Raw genomic sequence first — 27,098 nt, 5'->3', positions numbered from 1 at the left:
GTCACGGCAGGGTGGCTGTGATGATCACGCCGTGACCCGGACCCGGTGGCCTCGCCAGCGCTCTGCAAGTGCTGGTGGAAAAGGAGACAGGGTGGGAGGCTGAGGCTCACACCACACTGGAAAATCGGCCCAGAGGCTGGGACAACAGGATCACACCCTCACTGCCCCGTGCTCGTGGAGAGCTAAACCCACCTTGTTCCCACTCAAGTGTCCCAGCCTGGGGATGCTGCTCTCCAGAAGACACCCATCGCCCAAGGGAGCTGGTGGAGATCCAGCTCTGAGAAAGCACCTTGGCGGCCCCACTGATGTTTTGTGGGCTGGGAGATGGAGGGAAAGGGGAATTTGATCACTAAGGCACGGTACAGGGTGTGCTCCTAGTCCGCTGTCCATGCTCCAGGAAAGCCCCTCCATCCACACCACTGGCCACAAGGTCCAGTGCTCCTGCCCAGTGCCTGTCACAAGCTGGGCGAATGATGGCCCTACCATCCTGGTGCTGGTGTGGGATCAGAGGTGACACATCTGTACCGTGTGTCTGTATCCTGCTGGCAGCTGGTGACCGCTGAGGGGAGGGCCAGGAGGTCACTGTGAGGGACAGGCAGAAATACAGCTGCAGGGGGAGTGGGTTAAAAAAGAGAATATGCAATAACTGCACTGCAGTTTTTAACATGGCTATTGAAATTCCGATGAAACCCCATCCCATGGAAGCTGGCAGTAAGGAGAAGTGCTCCCATGGGTGTGGGGTGGCACAGGGTGAGAAGCCTTGGGAGACAGAGCTTGCAGATTCCCACCAGCTTGAAGGACACATCCCTTCTTCCTCTCCGTTATCTGCACCAGGATAAGAGCCAGGAGCTCCAGGCTTCGTTGTATGAACCCCGCCACGGCCACTCTCACCAGCGCGGGGGTTTTGGTGGCTCCTTGCTCTAAGAAAAGCCTCCAGGGAGAAGGAAAAAGGCAGGAAAATATCCTCACAGCCCAGTGGGGTTGACACTGAGCAGGAGCCAGCCCTTCCTTCCGCGCCTGGCTCCTCTTCAGCTGCACTGGCTGATATGGTTTATCTGAGCAGCGCTGAATGTAAACGCTGTCAGCGCCGGCCGGGATTAATTCCCAGGAGTTTGGCAGCCGAAATGAAATAACAGCGCTGCAGGGGGGGAGAAAGGGGGGAAGTGCACAGCTCAGACTGAAAAATCCTCCCGGTTAATTTACAGCCAGGTTTCTTTTCTCCCAGGCACTCTTGAGAGAGAGCAAATCCGGTGGCAGAGGGAGGATGGGGAGAGGACCAGGAGCAGGAGGAGGGTTCCTGCAGCAAAAGGTTGGGATTCCAGGGAGGGGGGAGGATTGGGAAACCACACTTTCCCCACACGTAGGAGCTGACCCCATGGTGCCAGGGACACGGTGGGGATGGGAGCCATGGCCCACAGCCCCCAGCCCAGCCCAGTCACCCTCAGGATCCCCTGGGTGCCGCCGGAGGAAGCAACACCGAAGGCACCGGGGTGCTCCTGGACACCTGAACCCTGAGAGGCAGCACCGTGCTCGGACAGGAGCCCCCTCTGCTCCCCGCTGGCCTGAGGGGCCACTCCCACCCCTCACTGATGGGGAACAAACCAGCAAAAAACCACATTCCCGTTGAATATCCCCATCTCACACTAAACACCGAGAGATCACCCAAGGATTTCGCTGCTGGGGGGATTCCCAGCCCAAAACAGGTGGGACTTCTACTGCTGTTTATTACAAATCCTTTTCATGAATCGACAAATATATTTTCTTTAAGGGAAAGCTTTGGAAAACTGCCCCGCAGACGCTGTTGTTTTGAGGTTGATGTTCCAAACAGATCCTGAAATAAAATAATCGTCGGGCTCTACCACATTGCTATGGTTTATATTTATATAGCAGAGGGATTCGGTTTGAGGATACTTTTCTAAGGAATAGTGTGGTTTTCATTTCCTTTCTTTAGATATTTAAGTAAATAACCACAAATACTTTCAGTTATTTTCATTGTTTTCTTGGTAGAGGATTGGCTGGGCTAAAAGCCCAGCAGGGCGCAGACAGGTAAATTGATTTATTTTAAACTTAGGAAAGCCCATGCCCCATCTGTCTGCCAAGAGCTGTGCATCACTTGGTGCTCTGCAGCCAGCAAATTACGATTATACTCAGGATTTAATATATTTTTATATATTTTATATCTACCCACATGAAAAGTAGTCCCTGGCCTGCATCCGCCAGGGCACTGGGTGATACCCACACCAGGTCGAGAGGTGATGAAAGGGTGCAAAAGGCAGGAAGCAGGTCCTGGAAATGGTACTGTCAGCTTTGGGAACCTGATTTAAAAATAATCCTTGTGGTGGTGGCTGCCTAGGAGGTCAGTGAGATAATGGTTGTTCCCTGCTCCATGAAAACTCCCTGTGCCATGGTTCACTTTGGGATCAGGGGCTGGCAGAGGGTTTGGGGTGATGAGAGAAGGGTTTTCCTGCAGGGCTGGGGTGTCTGCAGAGGTGCTGTGCCCACAGGTACTGGGGTGCCTGTGGAGAGAAGGGGCTCCAGCAATGTGGAGGCTGCTAACGATGCACAGGGGAAGTGTTTTGGCAGTCCAGCTTTGCTCTCTACCAAGCCCCCACCCTCCCTGGGATGCTGCAGCCCCCTGGCCCATCAGCCAAGAGGGGCTGGGGCTGACGGAGCTCTGCTTCCCCCCCAGCCCTGCTGCTGGATGCAGCCTGGCTCGGCTCCGGCAGCAGGCGGGGAACCTCTCTGGAGGTGAATCAGGCAAACACGGCGCCGCAGCCTCTGCTCAGCCAGCCGTGGATCCGCCGAGCCCCGCGCACCGGCAGGCTCGGCAGGAGGAGCACTGGGAATGCTGGATAAATAGCAGTGGGCGAGGAAGATCGCTTCTCAAAGGTCAGCGCTTCCTCCGCTCTGCCGTGAACTCGCCCACTCCCATCCCTCCTCCTCTCCAGGGCAGCATCCTCTGCCCCAGCTCCTGTCCCAGCAGCTCCCGCTGACCGAGCCCCAGAGCCGGGGGGGAAACAGGTCCCCACCAAGCCAAGATATTGCCGGCTTTGTCATCTGACTGGGCAGTCACTGGAAGGAAAATCCCCAAGGCTGGGCCATCCTGGGTTGTTTCACAGAGTCACAGAATTTGCTGAGTTGAGGGAGCAGGCAGCTCCCAGCCTCCTGCCCTTTCCTGCTCCACTAAATCACTCCAGAGTCCTCCCAAATGTTTATTCTCTGGGAAAGCAATAAAAGAGGAGGAAACCCCAGAAGACAAACTCCCACCAGCCTGCCTTTGATTACATTTGATATTGTTTTATTTCTTAATACTTTCCCATTGCAGGCTGGCCGAGGAGGGAGGGAGGGTGGGAGGGCCAGAGGGCAGGAGGAGACAGTGCCCTGAAAGGGGTAAATATACAAATTTTCCCACTAATATCTGTGGTTTAGGGTGGCTCAGTCAGGATCTGAGGGTAACAGTGGCTCTGAGGATGGGTGCCGGGGTCCCCCAATTGCCCAGGCTGTGAACTTGGGGTGAGCAGGAGCATCCCCGTCTCTGCTGGGGTGCCAGGGCCTTGGGGCAGCTGCAGAGCACGGCACGGGTGGGCAGTGGGTGCTGGTCCCCATGTCCCAGCCCCTCGATGGCTGAGGCAGGGGAGCAGCAGGGACAGGCAGGTGAGAGTGACACCACCAGCTCCATCTGCCACACAGCCAAGTGCCACCGCTGCCACCAACCCTGTGATGCCGGTGGGAAAACCTTGGAGGGGCTTTTCCACGTGCTCTGCCCTCCCAGAACCAGACCTGAGTTCCCAGTTTGCCTGGCAGGAGAAACTTCTCCTGTCTTTGCCTGAAGCACCAAGAGCCACGTTGTCCGCAGGGTTCCTCGTGTCCCCAGGAGCTGGGCAGGGGTGACAGCTGTGACACCCCGCGTGGCGAGGAGGTGACAGGGAAGGGAGCGCTGAGCGATGGCAGAGGCTGAGCATCCCCTGCTGCTGCCGGCACAGCTTCCCTCCCTCTCGGAGCACGGCCACGGCCTGGCCTCTGCCGTTCGCACCGGGAACAGCAGCGCGGCGCATCCAGCTGCGGGACCGGCACAGCGCCCGCAGGGGCTCTGCGGAATTCCAGAGGGCCCGGGGGATGGTGGCAGCAGCGACACGCATTTTGCAACCCTGAGGGAGGTGAGACAGCGTGGGAGCGGGACACGGAGGGTCCTAGCTGGTGGTAAGGGATGGGGCAAGGTGTGTCCCCTCCACGCAGGTTTTTTCCCCAGGGGATGAAGGGATGTGGGGCACAGCTGTCCAGAGGGGCTGTGGGGACACAAACCAAACCCATCCGCCTCGTGTGGGAGCAACTTAAGACAACCAGAGGGGACTCACATCCAGATGGGGAGCTCATAAAAAGACAACAATGGGGGGGAAAAATCCTGGAGAACCTGGACATTTTAGGAAGAAGTTGGAAAGACTGGAAAATCTTGGACTGCAGCCTTGGGATGGGAGTGTGGAGTTTTTACAACACAAAAACTCTGAGGCTGTGGAAACTGGGATCTTTTGTCCCAAGCCTCCTTGTTACACTTCCTCTGAAAAGTCACTGGAGCTGATGCCAAGCTCCTGGAGCTCCTCCGCAGGTGGGGGCCCACACAAAACACCTTTCCCCCAGTTCCATCCAGTTCCAGCACATCCCATAACACTGACCTTTCCCAGCTGTGTCCACCAGACAGGACTGGAGGTGTCTGGTGAGGGGGAAGGTCAAACCCCCAGGATGCAGAGTTCCTTTTCCACAGGGAGCAGGCAACCTCCCAGCTCCAGAGGGTCTCCCAAAGCACAACGGGGTTGATGCCACAGCCTCACTGGCACCCAGGTTTGTTCAGCAGCATCCTTGGGAAGAAAAACTAGCTGCCATGCCTTCTTCCAACATACCTGAAGAGCAATAGAATGATAGAATGGTTTGAGTTTGAATGGACCATAAATCTCATCTGCTGCTACAGGGTACAAGGCCAAGGAAAGCGAGGCTGAGTTTGCCCCTGAAAATCCTCTTTAAAATGCCCTGAAATCTTCACTGCTGTGATTTCTAGAGAAGCCTGACACTGTTCAGATATCCTGCAATGCTCTTCCACATCTAGGGACAGGACCTGCCCTGACAGCAGCCCCCTCCCAGCCTTGGGTGAGCAGTGAGCAGCAGGACCTTGCTGGCTCCAGGCTGGTGGGACAGATCCCACCCTGGAGGGTTTCATGGAATAAGAGGGATGAATGGCTCTTGCTGAGATGCCCCAGCCCTGGGCCCGGTACATCACTCCGGGGGCTTCCAGCACCCTGCACAGGACAGTCTCCCAGCACTGGGGTACACAGTGCTGTGTCCCCTCCCTGCCTTCCTTGGGGTACAGACCAGCCAGGACACTTCTGGCCAGCCTGTGGGGCTGTGTGCTCCACAAAGGGAAGTGCTCTGCAGAGCATCTCCCCAGCAGTGACGCAACACCCTGTCGTTGCTGCCTTGGGGTTTTTCGGTCATTTCTTTTGCTTCCTTATTGCCCAACGCCCAGCAGGGTTGGCACAGGCGGCAGTCACCCTCCTCTCTTCCCCTCTGTGGGCTTTGCCAGCCCGCCTGGCTCCTCCATGGAGAGACACATCCCGCAGGACACAAGCCTTGGAGCAGGATGCAGGCAGAGCCACGGCAGCAACAGGTTTTGTCAGCCGTTGTTTATCCCACCCAAAGGTTGTTCTGTCCCTTCCCAAATGCAGGGAGGAGTCAGTGCCTGGCACCTTGGCACAGGTCCCTGCTTGCCACCTGCACCTCACCCTTTGCTCACCCCTGAGTCACGGGCAGGGAACACCTCCATCCCCCGGCACTGCCCGCGTCCGGGTGTCTGTGCCCAGACACCCATCCTGGCACCTGCCGGGCTCTCCCTTCTCCACCCGCTTCAAACCACAGCTTCAAAGGAGCCGGCAGGAACAGAAAGCTTCCTCCGCCCTCTTTTCGACCAGGAACTGGGAGCAGATTTGCTGAGCATGAGGCCATGGAAGGTGGAGGGCTGATGAGAGCATGAGCTCAGCGCCCTAAGAGGCATCAGTGAATCCAAGCTGGACCCGAGCTGCACCACCCATGGTCAGGTTTAGCACAGTGGGTGTGCAGGTAAAAGAAATATAAGGGAAAACTGTAGATTTGGATAGCAAGGCATAAAATTCCTGGTCCTGCTTGGTCCCAGCTGTAAATTCAGCTGGTACTCTCCTGGGACTTTTAGCCAGTTGTGAATCAAGAATTTATTTTGTGGCAAAATCCAGGGCACATTGTCCTGTACAGACTCCTCAGCAATGCAGCCGTGCCAAACCCGATCTGCAAAGGTCTCTCCTCAGCCCCCACATCCTGCCAGCGCCGAGTCTCCGCTGCAGGGGTGGAGAGGAGCTGAATTTGAGGCTGTTGTGGAAGAAGAACAACCCAGTGCTGACGGTGATGGAGCAGGTGCAGCTCCAAGGGGGTTCATCTCCGCCAGCCCCAGCATGAGCCAAGCTGTGAAGGCCGACAGGACCGGCCCTGTGGCCACTGCCCACTGCCCCAGCCCGGCCGTGCGTCACCGCATCCAGCCTGGCCAGAGGAACCTGCCTGGGCCTGCAGAGCCCCCAGGGCTGTGCCAGCCTGTGCCGTGCATGCCACGCTGCCTGGCACCTCGGAGTGCCCACTGCTTGGAAGTGCGGTCAGGGGGGCCATGCTTTAGAGTCCTAATGGTGACCAGTTCTACTAGTGATTGGCCCTAATAATGACCGGTCCTAATACTGACCAGTTCTTATAGTGACCAGTCCTAATGGTGACTGGTCCTAAGAGCAGCCAGTCCTAATGGTGACCGGTCCCGATAGCTCCCAGTCCTGACGGAGCCGGTTCCCAGCTGCCGGTGCCGCGGGGCAGAGAGCCTGGAAGGCTGCAGGGGCTCATCCGCCATGGAAGATTCCCCACGGATGGAGCCGGTGCCCGACGGGACCGCGGGAGCGCCCCGGGCAGAGACCCCGCCCCAAGCCCCGCCCCGGCCCCGCCCCGCCCGAGCCCCGCCCGGCCCAGGTGGAGGCGGCGGCGGCTGCCGCGGGACCGGGACCGGGACCGCGAGTGGCACCGGCGCCAGGACCGGGACCGGGCCGAGGTGAGCGGGGCCGAGGAGGGGAGCAGAGCGGGGCGGGGGTCCCGCTGCCTCCGCGCCGCTTCTTTCTGTGACCGCCCGGTTTGTTGCTGCTTTGTGAGCGCCGCGTCCCGCCAGCTTCCTCCTCCGCCCCGCGCCTCCCGCCCGGCCCGGCCCGGCCCGGCCCTGGCCCCTCGGGGCTGGCTGGGCCCTGCCCCTGCCCACCCCGGACCCTTTGCGGGGCGGGGGGCCCGGCGCGGATCCCCCTGCCCGGAGCCGTGCCCTGCGCCCTGCCCGGCGCCTCCGGGGCGGGCACCCGGACGGATGGCGGGGGCCGGGCTCTTCCTCCTCCTCCTCTCCATCACAGGGGGAAGTGGGTGACCCGGCCAGAGGGAAAACCCTGCCCGCTCCTCGGCCGAGGCAGGGAGGAAAGCTCTAACCTACTTTCTGGCGCCGATGGCCCGATAACCAGGCGGGCGGGTGGTTTTTGTTTGTGTTTGCTGGTTTTCCCCCTCCCCAGGTGAGCGGGGCAGGCAGCGCCTTTCAGGAGCAGCAGCGCCTCGACGCCGCGGGCGAGGGCAGGTGGGCAGCGGAGGGGGCCGGGTCCCTGACCCCGAGCATCTGCCTGCCCTCCCGCCCGCCGGGGCTTTGTTGTTGTAGCTGGTTTGAGGTTTGGTTAAGGGCTCTGGGACGCTCGCACGTGCTGCCTGGAGTGGCAAGTGCTGCCACCAGCCCTGCGCAGGCGAACAAAACCCTTACAGAGCAGGGGGGTCGGGTCATCCTCCGGGAGCAGAGGGATGCTGTGCGTGAATGCTTTAGTCAGTTGGATTTTTGCTGTTGGTCCTCCAGGTTTGGGACAGAGGGGTGAGGCTGAGCTCTACCCCATCCTGCCCTGCCTTGCTGCCAGGCCACCAGGACTGGGCAGAGGCCATCCCTCCAGGCTTCCTGCAGCCAGGTCATGGTGCCCGCGGTGATGTGAGACCCTGCAGCTCTCGCTCAGCTCCCCATGCCCACGTTCTGTAGGGAGAAGGGGACCTGAGAGGCTGCATTGTCACTGCTGGGTCCCTGTGGCAAGAGGAAGTGTCCGCCTTCTTCCCCAGTGTGTGGCGTCATCCTTCTCGCCACGAGGAGCCAGGACATTCTCCTGCCTGCACGTTCCCAGTCCCCGGATGGTTGCTCCTGGGGATTTCCAGGGTGAACTCATCATACTGCTGCTGTCCTGGGCACACAGCCTCCAGCCCAGCTGGGGAACTGGGGAGCGCATCCTACCACAGTGCCATGGCTGTCCTGGGCAATGCTGCCCACTCAGCTCACTCCATTGTGCCCTCTGAAGCAGCATCCTTTGCCTCCTGCCTTTTTCCCAAGTGGGAAATAACCAGCTTGGAATTGTCCCACCTCCAAAATGAACTGGAGAGTTCAATTGCAGCTGAGCCTGGGAGAAACCAGAGCTGCCTCTGCCTGTGCTACCTTGGTCAGCACTGGCTTCACATGTGGCTCCCTGGGCTCCCAGCTGCTGTACCTGAGCTCTGCCTTTCCCAGCTCCTTTGCAATTAATGGGGTGATCAGCGCCTTTCGCTGCTTGCTCATATGGAGGGCGGCTTCTGCCAGCCCTGCCCCCATTTGCTATAAAGCAGGTGACCGTCTACCACTTCCCTGTCGTGGGGGTTCTCTGGCGCCGCCGCAGCTGCGCTGGGACACCTGGAGGTGCTGCAAGCCCCGGAGTGAGAAAGGGCAAACCACAGAGTGGGGTTTGACACCACAGCTGAGCCCTGATGTAAATTCTGCGAGACGGGGCGGAGCCCGGTGTTGCTCTCAGGTGCACGTGTGAGCGCTCAGTGTGAGAGCTCCGGCAGCAGGAACAATAGATGCCTGTGGATGCTGGGAGAGCAGCTCGGAGCTGGGGATGCAGAGCGTGGGGGCGTGAATCCGGTGGGGAAGGGACTGCCTGTGTCGCCTCTGGGGGAATGCACTCACTGGGGGAGCTGGGGAATGTGGGCTGTGTTTGTCCGGGCTGAGATGAAAGACGAGCATGTGGCTGTCCTCTGGGTCTGTGTTTTGTTCTTGGATGCTGCTGCTGTTTACAGTGAAGCTGAAGGATCCCCCAAATACATCCTTATTCCTTCCCTTGAGGAATCCCTTATTCCCCCCTTGTTCTTGAGCTGAAAACAGCCCTTGGGACAAGCTGGGAATCAGAACAGTGCTCATTACCAAAGAAAGTAGGAGACAGGTGATGGATGGAGAACCAGCTGGTGGGGGAGTTGCACAGCTGCCCAGACCAACGTGGGGTTCATGAGGCATTTCCATATTTCCCATGGGCATTGGGAACTCAAACTGAGCCAGAGGAGCCAGTGCAGGCTTGGTGCTGTCAGAGGCTCAGCACTGAACAAGTCAATTAGTGAAGGCTGAAAATTAATTACTTAAATCTCTGTGAGCCCACAAGTGATAGGATCATGAACTCTCCTCCTCTTAAGGGGCTTTTTATCTAATGACTTTTGGTTTCCGCTGTCCTGCCGAGCGGTGAGATAACACAACAAGCTCCCAGCGGAGGTGGGCACAGTCCCTTTTAATTACAGGGATCCAGGAGTTGTGGTCATTTTGGGAGCATGCAGTGCTTTGAGTTATGGTCATTTCCTGGCCTCCGAGTCAGCATAGAAAGCTCTATGTGTGCTGGCGGGTATGGAGGAAACCCTTGGCCCTGGTACCCCTTTTCCCCACTTAATCCCTGTTACTTAAAAAAAAAAAAAAAACCAGCAAAAATGCAGTTGTTTGGTGGTTGCTCCCTTAATGAGGCATTTAGGGTGGAGGATGGACCCAGGGAGGACTCCAGACCAACCCTGCCCTCTGCTTGCCAACCACACAGGACCCTTGTGTGCCACTCATCCTTGGGACTCGCACCCCAAGGTCAAGCATTGTGGGGTGCTGGTCACATTAGCTGAGCACAGGGCAGGGGCAACCCCAAATAACTGCTCTGGGAGGGCAGGGCAGCAAATATTTATGGGATTTGCATGTGAGGGCTTCCCCCTCCACCCTCGTCCTCCAGGAACTCAAACTGAGAGAGCTGTGTGGACTTCGATGGAGAAGGAACCAGCACCCTGCCTGTGGAGCAGCAGTGGGGTGGGGAGGCAGGGAGCCTTACAGTATAGCAGTGCCTCAGTTTCCCCACTTCTGAAACACCACAAATGAGTCAGAAAGCACAGAGGTGTCCAGTGAAACCGCAGCTTGTCACCTGGGGGGCAGCTTGTGCAGCCACAAGAGCAGGATTGATGCCGTGGCTGTGCCTTGAGCAGGGGGCAGTGCAAACCAATCCACTTGATGCTGTGCTGCCGGAGGCTGCAGTGGGACACAGGACAGGAGGGAGCAGGACAGTGCCCAGGGATGCTCCTTGGCCTTTTCCCAAGCTGCTGACATTGGATGGGAGGAAGAAGCCCACTGGTGTGGAGGGCACATGGTCTCTGTGCTGGATGCCCAGCCCTATGAGAACCCATTCAAATTGGTGGTGTATGGTCACTCAGTGGATGTTCCTGCCTTACAGCCATCCCACAGGACCACTCCTCCCATCTGCAGCACCCATTTCGGCTGCTGTAGCTCCCAGGGCAATGGAGCCCTCCTTTGAGCCGCCTCTGTTGGCTTGTGTCTGATTGATTTATTGCTTAAAAGTAATATTTCCTCATGTATTCCTGATGTAATTCCTCTGGTCTGACAGACCCACTCGGGGCACAAGAGATGTGGCCAGTGTCCCCCAAGATGCCCAGTGTGCCAGTGCCCCCTCCCACGCCATGGTCTGGCTTCACTCCCTGTGTGTCATGCTGCAGCTTGTGCTGGGGATCTGATTATTCCTGTAATTTGCCAGCCTGCAGGAACACTGGGACAGGGCTGGGAGTTACATGTGAGCCCAAAGGCTGCACTCTGTGCCCGTGGGCAGCCAGGGTGAATCCCCAATGCTCGGCGTTGCCATGTCTCAGCTCCTCCATGGAACGAGCAGGGGAGTGTCACCAAGGCTGGCACCGTGCCGTTGTCATATATGGCTTTTCCAAGGGTGATCCCATAACCAGTCACCTCCTGTATGTGATGACTTAACCCAGTCCAAGCTCTCCTGGGGAGGACATGGAGGTGGCTCCTTAAAAACCAGCCTCTCCAGCCCCTGCGCTGAGCTGCGTGGCTTCCCTGTGGGTGCAGCATCCCAGGGATGGGATAGCAGGCAGAAGGAGGGTGAAGATGGTTGGGGAGACCCCATCTCCAGCTCCTGGCAGCTGAGAGGCTGCAAAGTGCCTGGCTGGCACAGGTCCACGGAGATGCTGTGGTGGGAAGAGCATTCCATAGGTACCAGTGAGTGTAGGATTCCCTGTGCCAGGTTTGCGCCGTGTTGGATGGGGAGGAGCGGTTCCCAGTCAGGCGTTCCTCTGCAGGGTATGGGTCTGGGTGCTTCAGGCCTCCTGCAATCAGGAGTGGAAGGAAGGAAGCCAAGGAGTGGCCCACCCACGCTCATCTGCTGCTGGTTGGGAGGAGGGAGGAGGAGGGAGGAGCAGCTTCCCCCGGTTGTCCTGGGCCCAGGGGAGCATCGAGACTTAATGGGGTGTCTGAGGGACAGCCCCCAGCCCCCTGCCAGCAGAGGTGTCACCATCCACAGCCCAAAGGGATACCACAAGGTCCTTTTCCCCTCTCCTCAGGGAGCTGCTGGCCCTGGAATGGAAAAGAAGGAGGCTGCTGGTGCCCACCCAGGGCTCCCCCTTTGCACAGGGGCTATCAGGGCGAACAGCACTGGGAATGGCTGTGTTGGGATAAGGAGTCTGTTCATAGAGATAGGGAGCTGCAGCCGAGGGGGCTCGTCCTGCCACCAGCCCGGGGCCCAGCTTGTCCCTGGGATGAGCCGAATTCCTGCCCAGGGCTGAGCACCACCTCCCACTGCTGCATCCCACACAGCGTGGGGATGGTCAGAGCTCAGGGCAAGGGAGCCCTCTGTAAATATGGGGCATTTCTACCAGCCCTGAGCTGCTCTGGGTGGCTCGGTGTGCTCTGAAACAGGCAGCAGGGGACTGGGGAAGCCTGCAAGCCCAGCCAGAGCCCTGGCACCAAGAGCTGCTGGCAGAATGAGTGTTCAGGAGGAGAACCAGAGAATGTTCCCTCCAACCCCATTGACCTTTCATACCAAGAATTTTGCTTCGAGGAAAGAAGTGAGAGTGAATTCAGTAATGACCTGCAGCACGGGGATGGCAGGCACATGGCCTGCAGGCAGCTGTCCCCTTCCCTCAGGTAAATACCGACCTGGGACCCCTCAGCCCCTTCCAGAAGGTGCAGCCAGGGCACTTGCATCATCATGTCTGTGCACTCTGTGTTTAAGCCAAGCTAATAATCGGAGTAGATCTGAGTAATTAATCAGTTCTCAGATGAAACCAAGTTAAATCAATCCTGGTAGGCTGGGGAAAAAAGAAAAAGAGCTTTCCTTGTGTCTGGAGAGTGCTGTGACGCTGCCTGTGGAGTAGCCAACCCCTCTGCTGCGCTTTCCTCGCTCCCAGTGGAGACTTTGGCCCTTTGCTCTCCCTGAAGCCGTTGGGGTGACTCAAAGTCTCCACGTGCACGTTCCTCACTTGGCTTGGGCTCCAGCCTGAGGAAGGGGCCTGTGGGCTGGGGGTCCCCTTGTGCAGCCACAGCCCCTCCAGCAGCACCCACCACGCCGGCGTGCCTTTGCAGGAAGCAGAGGATGGCTTTGTGCAGCGCTGCCTGGTTGGGGTGGTTGTGCCGTGAGGGTGCGTGGACCCCAGGGAAGTGGGGAGGTGTGGGGTGGGTGGCCAGTGGCACAGAGGGACCCCAGCCCACCGGGACTTGCCGCCCACCCCAGCAGGCTGGGAAGCCTTTGGGTTTTGCTCTGCTGGGGGGGGTGGGGGTTGTTGCACTGGTAAAAATTAACGAGAGTGGGAAAGGGGCAGTGGCTGGGGTGTGGGAAATCCTCCACACGGCTCCTTCCACCCGCTCCCAGGCATGGCAGGCAAATCCTTCCCTCTGCACGCCGATGGGGATGGCGTCACCCAGGACTGCCGGGGAGTGCAGGGCCCCGTTCCCGGCACCGCAGCCCTCGCAGCGGGGAAGCCCAGCCCAGGCTGCCGTGTGCAGTGGTGCGAGTGGCCCCGCTCCCTCCGTGTCCCCGTGTCCCTCCGTGTCCCTCCCCGCGGGCAGGGCTCGCCTTTATCAGCGGGGCCAGCGCAGCCCCCCCGCCCGCTCGCCGTGCTCTATCTCCCCGGCCGCTTTCCTTCCTCCTGGGGCGTGCCGTGTTCCCAGCTCGCCCGGGCTCAGCAAACCTGCTGCCATTGCCCAATGGCCTTCCCGACGGAGGAAAATGGGAGAGGATGTTCTTTTAATGGTGGCGTGGGTGAGGCGTGTGCTTTGCTGCCTGTGCAGCCCGGGGACAGGACGGGATCCCCGCGCTCATCCGTACCCCATCTGCGCACCGCTGCCGCCACGGAGATGTGGATTTAAGGCCCTGTGGGTGCCGTGCTGGCCATGTGGCTCAGTGATAAGGGAGAGGGCAGCTAACAAACCCTCTGGAGCACGGAGGGCCTCTCTAGAGACTCAGAGCGAAACCCCGCATCTTGCAGTTTTGCCACCCAGTTCCGTTGTGACAGGGTTGGGACACGTGCGGGAAAAATGGAGCGGTTTTCCTTTTTTTCCCCCCAATAATATGTTTTTATTTCAACAGCCGCTTGTGCTCGGCTGCTTCTCTCCAGATTCCAGCTCTGAAGCTTGAGACTGGAAAATGGTAAGGAGCTTTTTGAAAGGGAGCAGAAGGGGGAACGGTGCTGGGTCTTTGCTCGGGTATGTGAGTGCAGGAGCTCGAAGCTCAGAGCAGTTGCACCAACTGAGTTTCCCATCCGGAGCTCTTAATAACTGGGAGCACCTTTTAACGCGGCTCCAGCCTTGAGAGGTCTTTAACCTGCTTGTGAATCATTTATGGGCAGCAGCTCTGCCTGATGGGCTCTTGGGTGCCAGCAGAGGCTGCGGGGGTGTTTGGGGGCTCTGTGGCATTGCTGGCCCCTTTCTCACTGCCCTGTGGAGAGGAAGAGCTGGGGCTCGTCGTGCTCAGGGTGATGGGTGTGATGGGTGCTCCTGGGGGTCCCACTCCCTGCCCCACACCCTTGGGTGGCTCAGAGCTGCTTTCTCCTCCAGCTGAGCTGTGCCAGCCTGAGACATTGTTATTCCAGTAATGTCCCTTCCCCCAGTGCCAACAAGCTCGGGGAGAGAGATCCCGATCCTTCTCCGAGTATCCATGAACCCACTGCATGCACCCCCCTCCAACCAGGGCTGCTCTGCAGGGTTGTCTCTGCTGTCTGGTGCAATGGTTGTGCTTGGCTGTCCCAGTTCTGCTCACCTGGCCTTGCTGATGGTCCCTATGTGTTGCTTGGACCCTCCCAGTGTGTCCTGCAGTGATGCCTTGTATGAACCACATCACTTTTTCCATCACTTTCTTCCTTGGGTGTGCTTCCTCGGGTCAGTGCTTATTGTGATTCGCCCTGGGGCTGGGAGCCAGCCCTGGTCACCTTCCTGTGCCTTTTCTGGTTGAAGGCTCAAACCTCGTCCCAGTTGCTCCCCAGTGACCCCAGCACATCTGCCCTCTTGGGAGAGGGTGGGGCCTTCACCCCCCTGCTGCTGTTGGAGCACAGGCTGTGTCCCTCGCTGCTGGATGGTGACCTTCAGTGGTCAACAGCTTTGGGAGGGGAGACAGAGATAGTGGAGGATCTCTTCTTATCAGCCAGAGCAGGGGATCCCTCCTCCATGCCCTACCCATATATCATTCCCTGTGGGTCAGCAATGGCAGCAGCCCCAGTGCATGGAGATCTTTTCCAGCCTGAAGTGACACCATGCTGCCCTCAGGACCCTTCTTCCAGCCCAAAGCACAGCTCCTACCAAGCTCAGGACATGCTTGTGGCTGCCAAGTCCCATGTTTGTCACCCCCCGCTGCTGTGACCCGCCTTGTCCCCACACCAGGCCATGCACTCAGCCATCCCCGCTGTGTCAGCTCCGCACATCGCCTCTCACTTCCCTTTTCTGCCTCCAGGACAAAGCCACCACGTCCACCCTGAGTGTCCAAGGACTGGGCTGAGGCTCTCTGGGAGCCCGCAGCCGAGCTGTGCCCTGTGATGGGGCGGCTGATGCCAGGGCTGCCGGGCAGGGAGCCGTGCTCCTGGTGGCAGAACCCTCCGTGCGGGGGCTGGGGGGTGACAGGGACCTGGGGCTGTGCAGATCTTGGAGGGCCAGGCTTGTGGCAGGCTGTGTCTGGATGGAGGTGCCGTCTGGCCCGTTCTCACACTGAGCACTCCAGAGGGCTTGGGCGCCAGCACCAAGCACGTGGTGAGCTGGAAAACACCTTCCCAGCACCATCCACTGGGGATTTCTCTGCCTGGCGCGGGATAAGCCTCCTGGTGGCTCAGGATCTGTGCTTGGGGGGTGGATGCTGCCTCCAGCCTGTGTGGCAAAGGAGCCTTGAGCCCTGGGGGGCTGCTGACCTCCTCCCATTCCTGCTCAATGCCAAATTTGCCGATGCACAGAGCCGTGGCAAGTGCTCCGGCCGCGCCGCGTGACCGTGACTGGACAGCAGGTGCCCGCCGGGCTGTGCCAGCTCTCCCAGGACTGAGTCACCTCGGAGGAGGCCGGTCCAGCCCTCCACCCCCTCTGTGTGGGAAGCGAGACAGGATTTTAGATGTGCTGCAAACCTGCTTTGCTGGGAAGCGCAGAGATCTGGGGCTGTCTGGGGTGTGATGGGGGCAGTTGGGGATGGGATTTTGGGATGGGCGTGTAAGAGTGGGGCTGTGTAAGAGTTTGGCTCCAGTTTCTGTGCTTCTGGCTCTCACCACTCAGAGCCATTCCCCAGAGCTGGAGAAGGCTGAGGGTGCCCCAGGGATTGCTCTGACCCCAGCGTGTTCCCATTCCCAGCTCTCCAGAGCAGCTGGCATCTCAGGCTCATTGCTGGCTGCCCTGGGAGGAAAACAAACAGTCTCCAGCTCCCCAGTGGGACGGAAGGTTTTGCTTGCTGGGGCTGGCACTCTCCCAGTTTAGCAGCTATGAAATACCCAGCGAGGCACTCATGTTCCATGCCTGCTCTTCCTGGGTGTCTCGCTTCCTGAGAGCTTTGCCTGGCAGCAGCAGGAGAAAACTCCCTGCCTGCGCCATGCTGTTCCCTGCCACGGAGCATTGCTCTAAACGGGGGCTTTTCCTCCTCCTGCTGCCCTGTGCCAGCCGCTGATCCCTGTCGCTGGTGTCCAGCCACCTGCAGCCCTGTCCCCAAGCTCTAGGGAGCACTGAGCTCAGCTCTGCCTCTCCTGGGATGCTGCTGCAGCCCTTGCCTGCTTTCCCATGCGTGGTTTTTCATCGCAGCCTCTCCCCGCAGGAGGAATTTGGCTGTGTCCCAGGGGTCCCGTGCGTGAAGGACGGAGGCAGAGGAAGGCTGCCGTGGGTGTTTGCCATCACTGCGCAGGATCCCTGTCACTCTTATGAGGTGAGGAGACCCTCGTGGGGACCAACACTGGCTGAGCCCCCAGGGGAAATTTGGGAGTTGATTGCTCCCAGCTTTGATGCTGGAGAGGGAGCCCTGTTCCCATTTTAATGCAGGAGCAGAAGACTATCACATGGCCCAGGAGCTGATGGAGGGCAGCAGTTCCAGCTAGTGCTGCCAGCTCCAGGCTTTCCCATCCCTGGGGAGCTGGTTCTGGACTCCTGCATCCCATGAAGCTGATCCCTTGGGCACCCCATGCTCCTAAAGCCAGGCTTTGCTTGTGGTGTGGTCTAAGGGGAGGGTTGTGTTCAGGACTCCAAGTGCTGAGGGAGCTGCAAAAGTGTCCCTGTCCCTGACTCTTGCTTTGGGAATGGCCTGCCAATGGGATCCTGTTGCAGAGGGGGCTGGTGGGACCTCAGTCACTCATCTGGTTGCTCAAGTGACGTTGCCTAAGGAGAGGGTGTAGGGGTCTGGTCATTGGGATCTTGGGCAGGGAGAGGAGCCAGGCCTGTGGATCCAGCTGGCATTTTGCAGCCAGTGGCACTGTGCAAACGTGGCAGGTGACACCATTCCCATGGCCATGGCAGTCCTGGGGGACAAGGGATGTTCGTGAGGCCTGTGTGAGTCCCTGGGGAATTGGCACATGGCCAAGGAGGATGAGAAGAGGTCAGAGAGGGCTGTGCCTCCCTTTTGATTGCTCTCGTAGTCCCTAATAGGATCTGGGCCTTGTTCTCTTGCACTCAGATGGAATTACTTCTCCTGCAAAGCCCTGCCTGGTAGAGCTGGCTGTGGGGACCCTCAGGAGGGGATTTCTTGAGGAATTAACCACGTCTTGGCTGTTAAGCTTGCACGTGGTGCCAGGGAGGATTCAGTCTCTCAGCCTGGTGTGCACCTGCACGTGCCAGAGGGGAATGTCCTGCATCTCCCCTACTTGGGGCACCCCAACACATGGCGGGTCCATGTCCATGTGGGAGCTGTGGTGCATGTGGGGATGTGGATCAGGTGTTTTCAGGCTCTGTGTGTCCCCTGCCTGGCTGTGTCCCCTCCCTTCCCACCCTGCCCAGGCAAGAGGAGACACCTCCTGCAATCTCCCCTTGGCTCCCTTGCCAAACTGGGAGGGCTGGTGTTTCTGTGTGCTGCAGCTGTGAGCCACAGGCCTGGCCAGGGATTACTGGGATCCCTCATACTTCTAAGGCAATATTTCCAAGGCCTGATGGTCAGGCTCATCCTGGCGGGGTGTGAAACCTGGGTGTCCCACAGGCATGTGCTGGGATGGGGGGGGATGCTCTGACCTGGTCACTGTTGCCATCCCTGCCCTACTCCCAGCAGGTGACGGGGTGGTGTTGGTGACCCCGAGGGACTGGCAGTGGTTAATGTAAGCCTTCCTGTCCATCCAAATTCAGGGATGGAATGTGGGTTTTGGGGATGCAGCAGCTGGGCTCACGACGGCAAAGTCTCACCAGCACAGCCAGGGACACAGGGGGCTCAGGCTGGTGGCGTCCCACTGGTGACGCCCCATCTCCTGCTGGGACCCAGCCTTTCCTCACACACAAGCTCCTGGGGGAATATTTCTGCCCTTCTGGCTGACTCCCTGCTCTCTGCCAGCCTGCCAACCACCACCGGCCCAGGATGTCAGCCGGGGACAAGAACGGGGGCAGCCGCTCCAGCAGCAGCCGCCTGCAGAGCAAGAAGCCCCCCAACCTCTCCATCGTCATCCCGCCCCGGGAGGCGGAGGAGGATGGTGCCCGCAAGGAGGTGAGTGATGGAGCTGCATCAGTCCCACGCTGGGTTTGGGGGGCTGCCCGGTGCCATCCTGTCCCTAATGCCCTGCTCTGCCTTCCAGCCCTCCAAGGTGCCCATCTACCGCAAGAGCAAGAGCCTGCAGGAGCCCCGCCTGGAGCGCCGGCCCGGCTTCCGCCGGCAGACTTCCCTGTCCCAGAGCATCCGCAAGTGAGGGCAGGGTGGGCTCCAGCCGTGGCTGGGTCACTCGGAGGGGGCCGTATCAGGACATTGTGGGTACTGGCAGAGGACTTGGGGTGGGGCTGGAGAATCGTGTCTCAGAAGGGAGTGCAAGAATCACTTTCCTCCACTTCCCTTTGACCCATAGCTGGGTCAAAACCACCCTGCTGCAGGCTAGGCTGAGACACCCCAAGCCCAGCTGCCTGCCAGAGGGTGGAAAGGTGGTACCTGGGGTGGGGGACCAGCTGTGTGACAAGTGTTCCCGCCGTGTGTGCAGGGGCACAGCGCAGTGGTTTGGCGTCAGCAGCGACTGGGAGGGGAATCGGCAGCAGTGGCAGCGCAAGAGCCTGCAGCACTGCAGCATGAGGTACGGCAAGCTGAAGCCTGCCTATCGTGACATGGAGCTGCCCAGCCAGGAGGGGCCCTCCTTCCAAGCCACCGAGTCACCCAAGCCTGCCAAGATGCCCAAGGTAAAACTTGGGGTGAAGGGTCCCGCTCCCAGCTCTGCCCTCCTGGCACTCACACCTCTTCCTTCCCCCAGATCGTGGACCCCCTGGCCAGGGGCCGTCCCTTCCGCCATCCTGACGAGACTGACCGTCCCCACACACCCCACCATGTCCTGCCCCCACTCACCCCCGGCGTTGTCTCCTTGGCGTCCTTCAACAGCATCCGCTCGGGCTACGGCCGCCTGCCGCGCAGGAAGAGGGAGTCTGTCGCCCACATGAGCTTCAAGGCGGCCGCAGCCCTTCTCCGTGTGAGTTTTGGGAGCATGGAGAGGATCATCTTCTTCCTGAGCTGGGTTTCAGTTCTGTCCTTCACCCATCATCTTTGCTTTCTGGCTTTTTGCTTTGCATGGAGACTGCTGTCTCTCCAGGGCGGGATTGAGGGGGGAGATTGGTGTTTTTAACCTGAGCTCTACTTAAAAGTAGAAGTTTTGGTGAAAATTGGACAACGTGAGGAAAAACAACTTCTGGGTTCCATTGCTGAGGAGTGAGGAAGCCTCTCCAGCAATTGTCTTGCTCCTGAGGAGCCCTGGGCAAACCTTGGGGATAGGTTTGAGGATCTGGGAGCAGACTAATTCAGAGGTCACTTGTCATGCTGACTAACGTGGCCATGGTCCAGTGCAGATTCTGAGGATCTAAAGGCAACATCTTCTGCCAGTTCCTCCCCACACAAGGGGCTATGCTGGCTGATTGGAATTGAATCCTTGCCACTTGGGTTTGGGGAGGGAAGCTCTGAGAAGCCCTCAGTGCTGCAAAAGCTGAGGGGCTTCTGGTTGCTTACCTTCATTTGCTTGTGCTGCCAAAGGGACGCTCTGTCCTGGAGCCACTGGCTCCCAAGCAAAGGAGCAAGAGGAGCTTCCTGTACCCCAGCTTCATGGATGAGGACATGGTGGATGCTGCTGATACCCTGGACTCATCCTTCTTCAGTAAGGCAAGTGACATTCCATGCTGGCTGCTGGAGCTGGGGCGTGTCCCAGCGCCCTGCACAGAGGGCTGGGTGTGGAGCAGGGCTCTCACAAGGACCTCTGTGTTGGCACTTCACCCAGTAGTGTCAGAGGCATCGGTGGCTGCTATGCCCCAGTCTCAGTGATGGCCCTTGGGCGTGACAGGGAATGATGTTGCCATCGTGGGCACATTTCACACCCTGTGATGAGCCATTAGTGGGATGTCATTGGGGATCACCCTCTCCCCCTCCCCAGGGGGATGCTCAGTCAGGGGGAGCCTTCTGACCCATTACACATATCCAAGGACACGTATCCATCCTCCTTCCAGATGGGCATGCACGATGAGACGTACTCCATGCCCGATGACGTCTTCGAGTCACCGCCTCTGTCAGCCACATACTTACGCATGCACCAGGTGGCAGAGGATGCCAGGGTGTCCCCTGAGGTGGAGCAGCCCACCCCGTGAGTACCAGCCCTCAGCAGGTGCTGCCCCTGAGGCTGTCCAGGTGCCCTGCTGCAGGCAGGACGATGTCCCCAGCCATCCCTGCTGCAGGCACCGGGCCTTTCCAGCAAGCTCCTGGGAGAATGGAGCCAGGAGGTGCTCAGAGCCTCATCTCAGGGCATCCTCGGGGCTGTGGCCATGGGGTGTTTCTCAGCTGGTCCTTTTTGGCAGGTGTGATGGGTTCCTCCTCTCTCCACAGGCAGGAGGGTGTCCAGCTCACTTCGGTGTCCAGCGGCATGGGCCCGGCCCCGCGGCGGGGCAGGCGCATCACTTCCAAAGTGAAGCACTTCGCCTTCGACCGCAAGAAACGCTACTACGGGCTGGGGGTGGTGGGCAAGTGGCTGAACAGGACGTACCGGCGCAGCCTGAGCAGCATCGTGCAGTCCCAGCTGGAGATCACCGACAGCCACCGGTGAGGGGCACCGATGGCACGGGACACCCCAACTCAGATGTGTCCCCCTCAATGCTTGGGGATCAGAGCTTGGGGGACTGCAGTGTCCCTTTGCCCAGCCATCTTTGAGCAGCTCCAATTTTGGGTCCTGTCCCCTCCAGGCCGTATTTCACGTACTGGATCACCTTTGTCCACATCCTCATCACCCTGCTGGTCATCGGCACCTACGGCATCGCCCCCATCGGCTTCGCCCAGCACGTGACGACAGAGTTAGTAAGTTTAAGAGCCATCTTTCTGGGGGGACTGTCACCACCAGTGTCCCATGGTGTCATGCTCCCTGCGAGGACTGGGAGCATCTTGGGGGGCTCCAGCGTTTGAGAGGCTCTGTGAAATAGCAAGGGCAGGAGGACGAGCAGCACTGTGTTGCAGCGGAATATGTGGTGGGAGCAGAGCTGTTCCCCCTGTCCTGCCTTGCTGGTGGGACCCAGCAGCCCTTCCCTTTGGATGAAAGGGCTGCTCAGCCCCTCCTGAGTGGAGGGAGACAGGGGTGCACCCCCTCAGCACCCATCCCTTCAGTGGGAGCTGACCCTGGCCTCTCTCGGCAGGTGCTGAGGAACAAGGGTGTCTACGAGAGTGTCAAGTACATCCAGCAGGAAAACTTCTGGATCGGGCCCAGCTCAGTAAGGACCCTGCCAGACACTTGGCCCCCAGCCTCAGGCTCTGCCCTCTGCTCCCCCTGCCCTGAGCTGAGGAGGTTCTCTGAGGTGCTCCTCTCCTCAGGGGGGAGAGCTTAACCACCTCACTCCAGCCTGCTGTCCTGGGCCCCTGGGCCCTCATCCCACTGGGACATGTGGCATCACAGTGGGATGGTCAGAAGAGACCCCATCCCCTTCCCACCTGCCTTCCCTCCCCAGGATAACAGAGACCTTTGTCTATTGCCTGTGGAGACCCCCTTGCCCTGCTGAGCTCTCCCTGGGCATGGCTGCAGGGAAGGGAGGTGCACAGATAAAGCATCCCCTTGACTGGCACCTCCCTCCCAGATCGACCTGATCCACCTGGGAGCCAAGTTCTCCCCCTGCATCCGGAAGGATCGGCAGGTGGAGCGGCTCATCCAGCGCGAGCGGGACCGGGAGCGTGGCTCCGGCTGCTGCGTCCAGAACGACAACTCCGGCTGCATCCAGACCCTGCCGCAGGACTGCTCGGTGCGTGCCCCTGCCGTGGGCACCGGGAAGGGCTGGGGATCCCTGGGGAAGGGGGAGAAACCGTCTCGGCCCTGCACTGCGCCAGGGCAGGACGCGTGCGGGGTCAGAGCTGGGCATTCCCTGCCGCATCCTCAGTCTCTCCATGCTCCCTGCAGGAGACGCTGGCAACGTTCATTAAGTGGCCGGGCAGCAACGCACCAGCCATGGGCTCGGGAGAGAAGCGGAGCTCGGGGGCTGTGTGTCACCAGGACCCCAGGTAGGAGTGGCAGCTGGGTGGAGGTGGCCCGGTCACCTGGCCATGTGTGGGACACAGCACAGGGGGCTGCATTTTCAGCTTGGATGCCTTGAATCCTCTTATCTAAGGGAATAGGGGGCTTTTGCATGCTGTAGGAGAGTGATAAAGAAGAGGAAATCAGTGGGGAAACCTGAGGGTGGGGCCTGTCCTAAACACAGGCAGCAGCAGGTGATGCTGTTGCATTGTGCTTGTCCTGCTGGGATGGGAGCATCTGTGGGCGTCGGTGGGGCTGTCCAACAGCTCTGAGTTCTGCACAGTTCACCTGCAGAAGGAGCTGCTGTGGGGTGTTGTGGGCAGGATCAGGGCAGGTCCCAGAGCTGTCTGTGCATGAGGGGGTTACTGGTTTGCAGGGGGGATGTGTTGGGCAGACCCACCCAACTCATCCCCCTCCTCCCGCCAGGACATGTGAGGAGCCAGCATCCAACCCACCCCATGTGTGGCCAGATGACATCACCAAGTGGCCGGTAAGAGCCCGGTGCCACCATCAGCTGGTGACTCCACGGTGGGCAGTGGCAATGAGCCAGGCAGGGGGCTGCAGGGACAGCCTGGGGCCGGACCCTGACCGGGGCTCCTCTCCCTCCTGCTTCTAGATCTGCACCTACGAGACCAAAACCAACCACACGGGCTTCGCCCACCTGGACTGCCAGATCAAGGGCAGGCCCTGCTGCATCGGCACCAAGGGCAGGTGGGTCGTGGCAAAGGGCGTGCCTGGCTTGGCTCTCCCCTCTGCCCTCCTGCCTCGTGTTGTCCCATCAGTGTCCAGAGCTGGGGGGGAGAGGGAGGTTAGGGAGCCTTGAGGGATGGGAAGCATGGTGGCAGCAGGCTGGGAGCAGAGGGGGATGCTCAGGGGTGTCCTGAGTGTGCCCTGCCCCCAGCGAGCCCCCTCCTGCCCCCTGCCAGCTGTGAGATCACCACGCGCGAGTACTGCGACTTCATGCACGGCTACTTCCACGAGGAGGCAACGCTCTGCTCGCAGGTGAGCAGGGCCAGGGAGGCATGGCAGGGCATGTGGGATGCAATGCTAGCAGCCATGTTGATGCCAAAGGGCTTTAGAGTATCCTGCCAGGAATGGGACGTGGTTGGGATGGGCGCTGGGAGGGGCGATGCAAAGTGCAGGGACGTGCCCAGCTGTTGGCTGGGCTCCTGCTGCTGTGCCCACCTTGCTGGTGTGGGGCAGCAAGAAATGTCAGGCTTGAACTAGCCTCACCTGGGCAGCACTGGTGTCCTTGAGAAAGGCACATTCCAGGCAGGAAAAGAGCCCTTCAGCATCTCCTGGACGACTGGGGGTGCTCAGCCGCTCCTTTTCCAGCACCAGGGCAGTGTGGGTGCCCCACTCCATCCAGAATCCCCTTACAGCACATGGCATCATTGGCAACCCATCCCTGTGCCCCATCCTTTGCTCCCTGTGGCTCTGGGGACAACCCTGCTGCCTTTGCAGGTGCACTGCCTGGACGAGGTCTGTGGGCTCCTGCCCTTCCTCAACCCGGAGGTCCCTGACCAGTTCTACCGCCTGTGGCTGTCCCTGTTCCTGCACGCCGGGTGAGCCGCAGCCCCCATATCCCCAGGGATGGGGGAACTGGGGACTGGAGTGTCCACTGGGATGGGGTGGGAGAGAAGAGGGAAGGGTACTCCCAGACTACAGCAACATGTGCCTTCAGTGGAGGGTGTTTTGGGAGCTGCCTCATGCCCCAGGGCAGTGGGTGGGAGGGCTGGGCAGGGGTCTCTAACACAGGGTCTCTCCCCCAGCATCATCCACTGCCTGGTGTCGGTGACGTTCCAGATGACGGTGCTGCGGGACCTGGAGAAGCTGGCAGGCTGGCATCGCATCTCCATCATCTTCATCCTCAGTGGCATCACAGGCAACCTGGCCAGTGCCATCTTCCTGCCCTACAGGGCAGAGGTGAGGGTTGGGGGGCACTGCCCCAAATCCAGCCAGCTCCCCAGGGACCAAAGGACACCGCTCTCCATCCCCACCCTGGCAGGGGTTTGGGAAAGGGGCTGGAGCATAGATTCTCCCCCCCCAGCAGGCTTTGCTGTAGGGAGAGGGGGAGGGGGGTGTCCCTGCCCCACGTGTGGTGTTGGCACATGCCATGTGTGTCACATGTCACCACGTGTCCGTGAGCGTGCTGGGTCCCCGGGCAGGCAGATGGCTAATCTGCTGCCAGCCAAACCCTGTCGGGCTTTAAATGAGATCATGCCAAGGGCCCTAATCCCCCCCAGGGGTGTGCCAGGATGGGGCCGTGGTCTGGGAGGGGGTGATGCTGTCTGGCTGCTGAGTCACAGAAAGTAGCAGCTCTGCCAAAACAGCACCACCCCGCTCCCCTCCTCATCCTCTCGTGCCAGGGCTCCCACCCCTGAGCCCCATACAGGATCCTACACAGGGACACAGGAGCCAAACGCGCTTTGCTGGGGGAGGAGCTGATCCCTTGGGGACATGGGGTTTGTCTGGGGTGACACAGTGTCCAGCCCTGACTTCCCCCATCCCTGCAGGTGGGCCCTGCCGGCTCCCAGTTCGGCTTGCTGGCCTGCCTCTTCGTGGAGCTCTTCCAGAGCTGGCAAGTGCTGGAGAAACCCTGGAAAGCCTTCCTCAACCTCTTTGGCATCGTCCTCTTCCTCTTCATCTGCGGCCTCTTGCCCTGGATCGATAACATCGCTCACCTCTTCGGCTTCCTCAGCGGGCTCCTGCTGTCCTTCGCCTTCCTGCCCTACATCACCTTCGGCACGGTGGACAAGTACCGCAAGCGGGCCATGATCATCGTGTCCCTGCTGGTCTTCGTGGGGCTCTTTGCCTCGCTGGTGGTGTGGCTCTACGTGTACCCCGTGAACTGGCGCTGGGTGGAGTACCTCACCTGCCTGCCCTTCACCAGCAAGTTCTGCGAGAAGTACGAGCTGGAGCAGGTCCTGCACTGACCCTGCCGGCGGGGATGGGGCTGGGACAGGCCATGTTTTCCATGGGATGGGTCCTCCCCAGCCTGTGGGAGATGGTGGTGGCTGCTCTGGGATGGGGCAGACCCTGGGCGTGGCTCCATCCTCAGGGATGGTGGGTTTGGGGTACCCTCTGCTCGACGCTGGGGATGGAGGGCTGAGCCAGCCCTGCCTTGAACCCCATTGGGGCTTCCTCCGGATGCTGGAAAGCCATAACTGGTTTGGGGACTGACTCCAGCTGCTGCCTGTGTGGGGAGAGGGCTGAGGGAAGCAGGATTTTGGTGTATCCATGGCCAGGCTGGACTCCCAGTCCTGGGGTGAAGTTACTGAAGTCTCCAGCCTGGGCCCTGTCCCACCTCGGTGGCCTGAGGTGCTGCAGCTCATACTGTGAACACAACCCCCTTTTTGCAGGGGCACTTTTTTTTATCCACAGCTCTTTAGGCCCAGGGTTTCCCCACTTTGGGCTCCCCGGAGTCTCTGTCGTGGCTTCAAGATGTTCAGAGCTGAGCTCCAAAGATATTTTTCAGTCCTTGTCCCCCTGAGGCCCCCAAGGAGGCTTGTGCCTTCCCACCTGGCTCCTCACTGGATGGAGAGGCAGGACTTGGGACAGGGGGCTTTTCTTTCCCTTATTTCAGTGAAATTCTCTTTTCAGAAGGGGAGGAGCAGCAAGGGCCATGTTTGTAGTGCCATGGTGGGGGGAAGACATGGAGAAAAACTCCCTGGGGGGCTTGTGTGGCTGCTTCTGGAGCCCACAGACCTCTCAAGAAGCTGTCGGTGCTCCCACCTTCTGCCTTGAGTCCCTGCTGTTTCCCCTTTCCCTTTTTCAAAGCATGGAGACCCAGGTAGCCCTCCCGTCCTCCAGTGGTGCTGCTTAGATGGAGAAGTGCAGGATGGGGCAGTCACCTTCCCTCTTCCCTGCCCGAGGCTGCACATTCCCACCTGCCCCCAGCAGGTGGGAGCAGCCCTGGGCTGCTCTCCCCAGCATCTCCTCCTCCCTCCCACCAGCCATGGCACGAAGGCAGGTCCTTCCTTGGGTCCAGGTGACCCCTCTGGGCTGGTTTGGACCCAGGCTGGTGCCAGGCTGTCTCTCCCCTGAGATGTGTTACTTTGGTGCTGGAGGCCTCAGTGCTCTTTACGTGGGGGCAGGTGGGAATCCCCCAGTCAGGATGTCCTGGGGTGAATATTCAAGGGCTGAGAGCTTGGCTTCCTCTCCACAACCACTTGCTGAGTGAGCCCAGGAACATCTGCATCCATCCCTGCATCCCTCCCTCCACCCTGGGCCAGTTTTCAGCCCCACTCTGTCCCTCCAGTTGCTGCTCCAGCCAAAGACAGACACTTCACCTCATTTGTCTCTTTTTGATACTTTTTTTAAAGCTGTGGGTTTTTTCCCCCCCTTAATAAATTTCTACCTGTATTTAATGAGATGCACGAGGCCTCTTCTCCCTTCTTGGGTATGGGGATGTGGCACTTTTTCTGGTTCTTCTGGTGATGGCTGGTGTGGCAGGGAGGGAGGACAAGCTGGGGCTGCTGCCCTGATGTGCCACTCAAACTCCTCCCTGGGAGGAGACAGAGTTTGGAGGGTCTCAAGCAGAAGGAGAAGCCAAACACTTGGATCCATGGAATCTCCTGATCCTGCCTGAGGGCAGAGTCACCCCTGCCTTTATCCCACCCTTCACTGAATGACCTGAGGTTGGATTTGGCCCTTCTCCCTTGAGGCTGAGGTACCCCAAGGGGTGCTGGATGTCCCCTCATGCCAGCTGGTGCCCTCCCTCCGGCCATCGTGGTGGGGTCATGGTCAAAGCAGGGCAGGAATACACA

General features: G+C 59.6%; 1 protein-coding gene across 4 annotated transcripts; it reads left to right on the top strand.

Annotated features, from left to right (window-relative positions):
* The first annotated feature begins 7,003 nt into the window (after positions 1-7,003).
* RHBDF2 (rhomboid 5 homolog 2) lies at positions 7,004-26,704 on the top strand. Of its 4 annotated transcripts, XM_032129160.1 has the most exons (19): positions 7,004-7,102; positions 16,455-16,562; positions 18,165-18,314; positions 18,403-18,509; positions 18,796-18,988; positions 19,060-19,272; positions 19,827-19,952; positions 20,294-20,427; positions 20,667-20,879; positions 21,020-21,131; positions 21,464-21,538; positions 21,899-22,060; positions 22,216-22,316; positions 22,756-22,819; positions 22,946-23,040; positions 23,256-23,331; positions 23,794-23,894; positions 24,102-24,255; positions 24,846-26,704. In XM_032129160.1, exons 3-19 carry the CDS (start codon positions 18,189-18,191, stop codon positions 25,263-25,265), a joined length of 2,472 nt encoding a protein of 823 aa, XP_031985051.1. In that variant the 5' UTR covers positions 7,004-7,102; positions 16,455-16,562; positions 18,165-18,188; the 3' UTR covers positions 25,266-26,704. The 4 variants fall into 4 exon arrangements, 3 of the variants coding, with proteins under 3 accessions (XP_031985051.1, XP_031985049.1, XP_031985050.1); XR_004243852.1 differs by having other exon boundaries at positions 18,403-18,988; positions 22,756-22,857; positions 24,846-25,146; XM_032129158.1 differs by having other exon boundaries at positions 18,403-18,988.
* The last annotated feature ends 394 nt before the right edge of the window (positions 26,705-27,098 follow it).

This window comes from Corvus moneduloides, chromosome 19 (genome assembly GCF_009650955.1).
Source record: "Corvus moneduloides isolate bCorMon1 chromosome 19, bCorMon1.pri, whole genome shotgun sequence".
NCBI lineage: Eukaryota > Metazoa > Chordata > Aves > Passeriformes > Corvidae > Corvus > Corvus moneduloides.
This window is presented reverse-complemented; position numbering and strand designations above follow the sequence as displayed.

Coding starts and splice junctions, on each gene's coding strand:
- RHBDF2 (XM_032129158.1), top strand. Junction 21,132..21,463: donor AGCACGTGACGACAGAGTTA/GTAAGTTTAAGA, acceptor CTCTCTCGGCAG/GTGCTGAGGAACAAGGGTGT. Junction 22,820..22,945: donor ATGACATCACCAAGTGGCCG/GTAAGAGCCCGG, acceptor TCCTGCTTCTAG/ATCTGCACCTACGAGACCAA.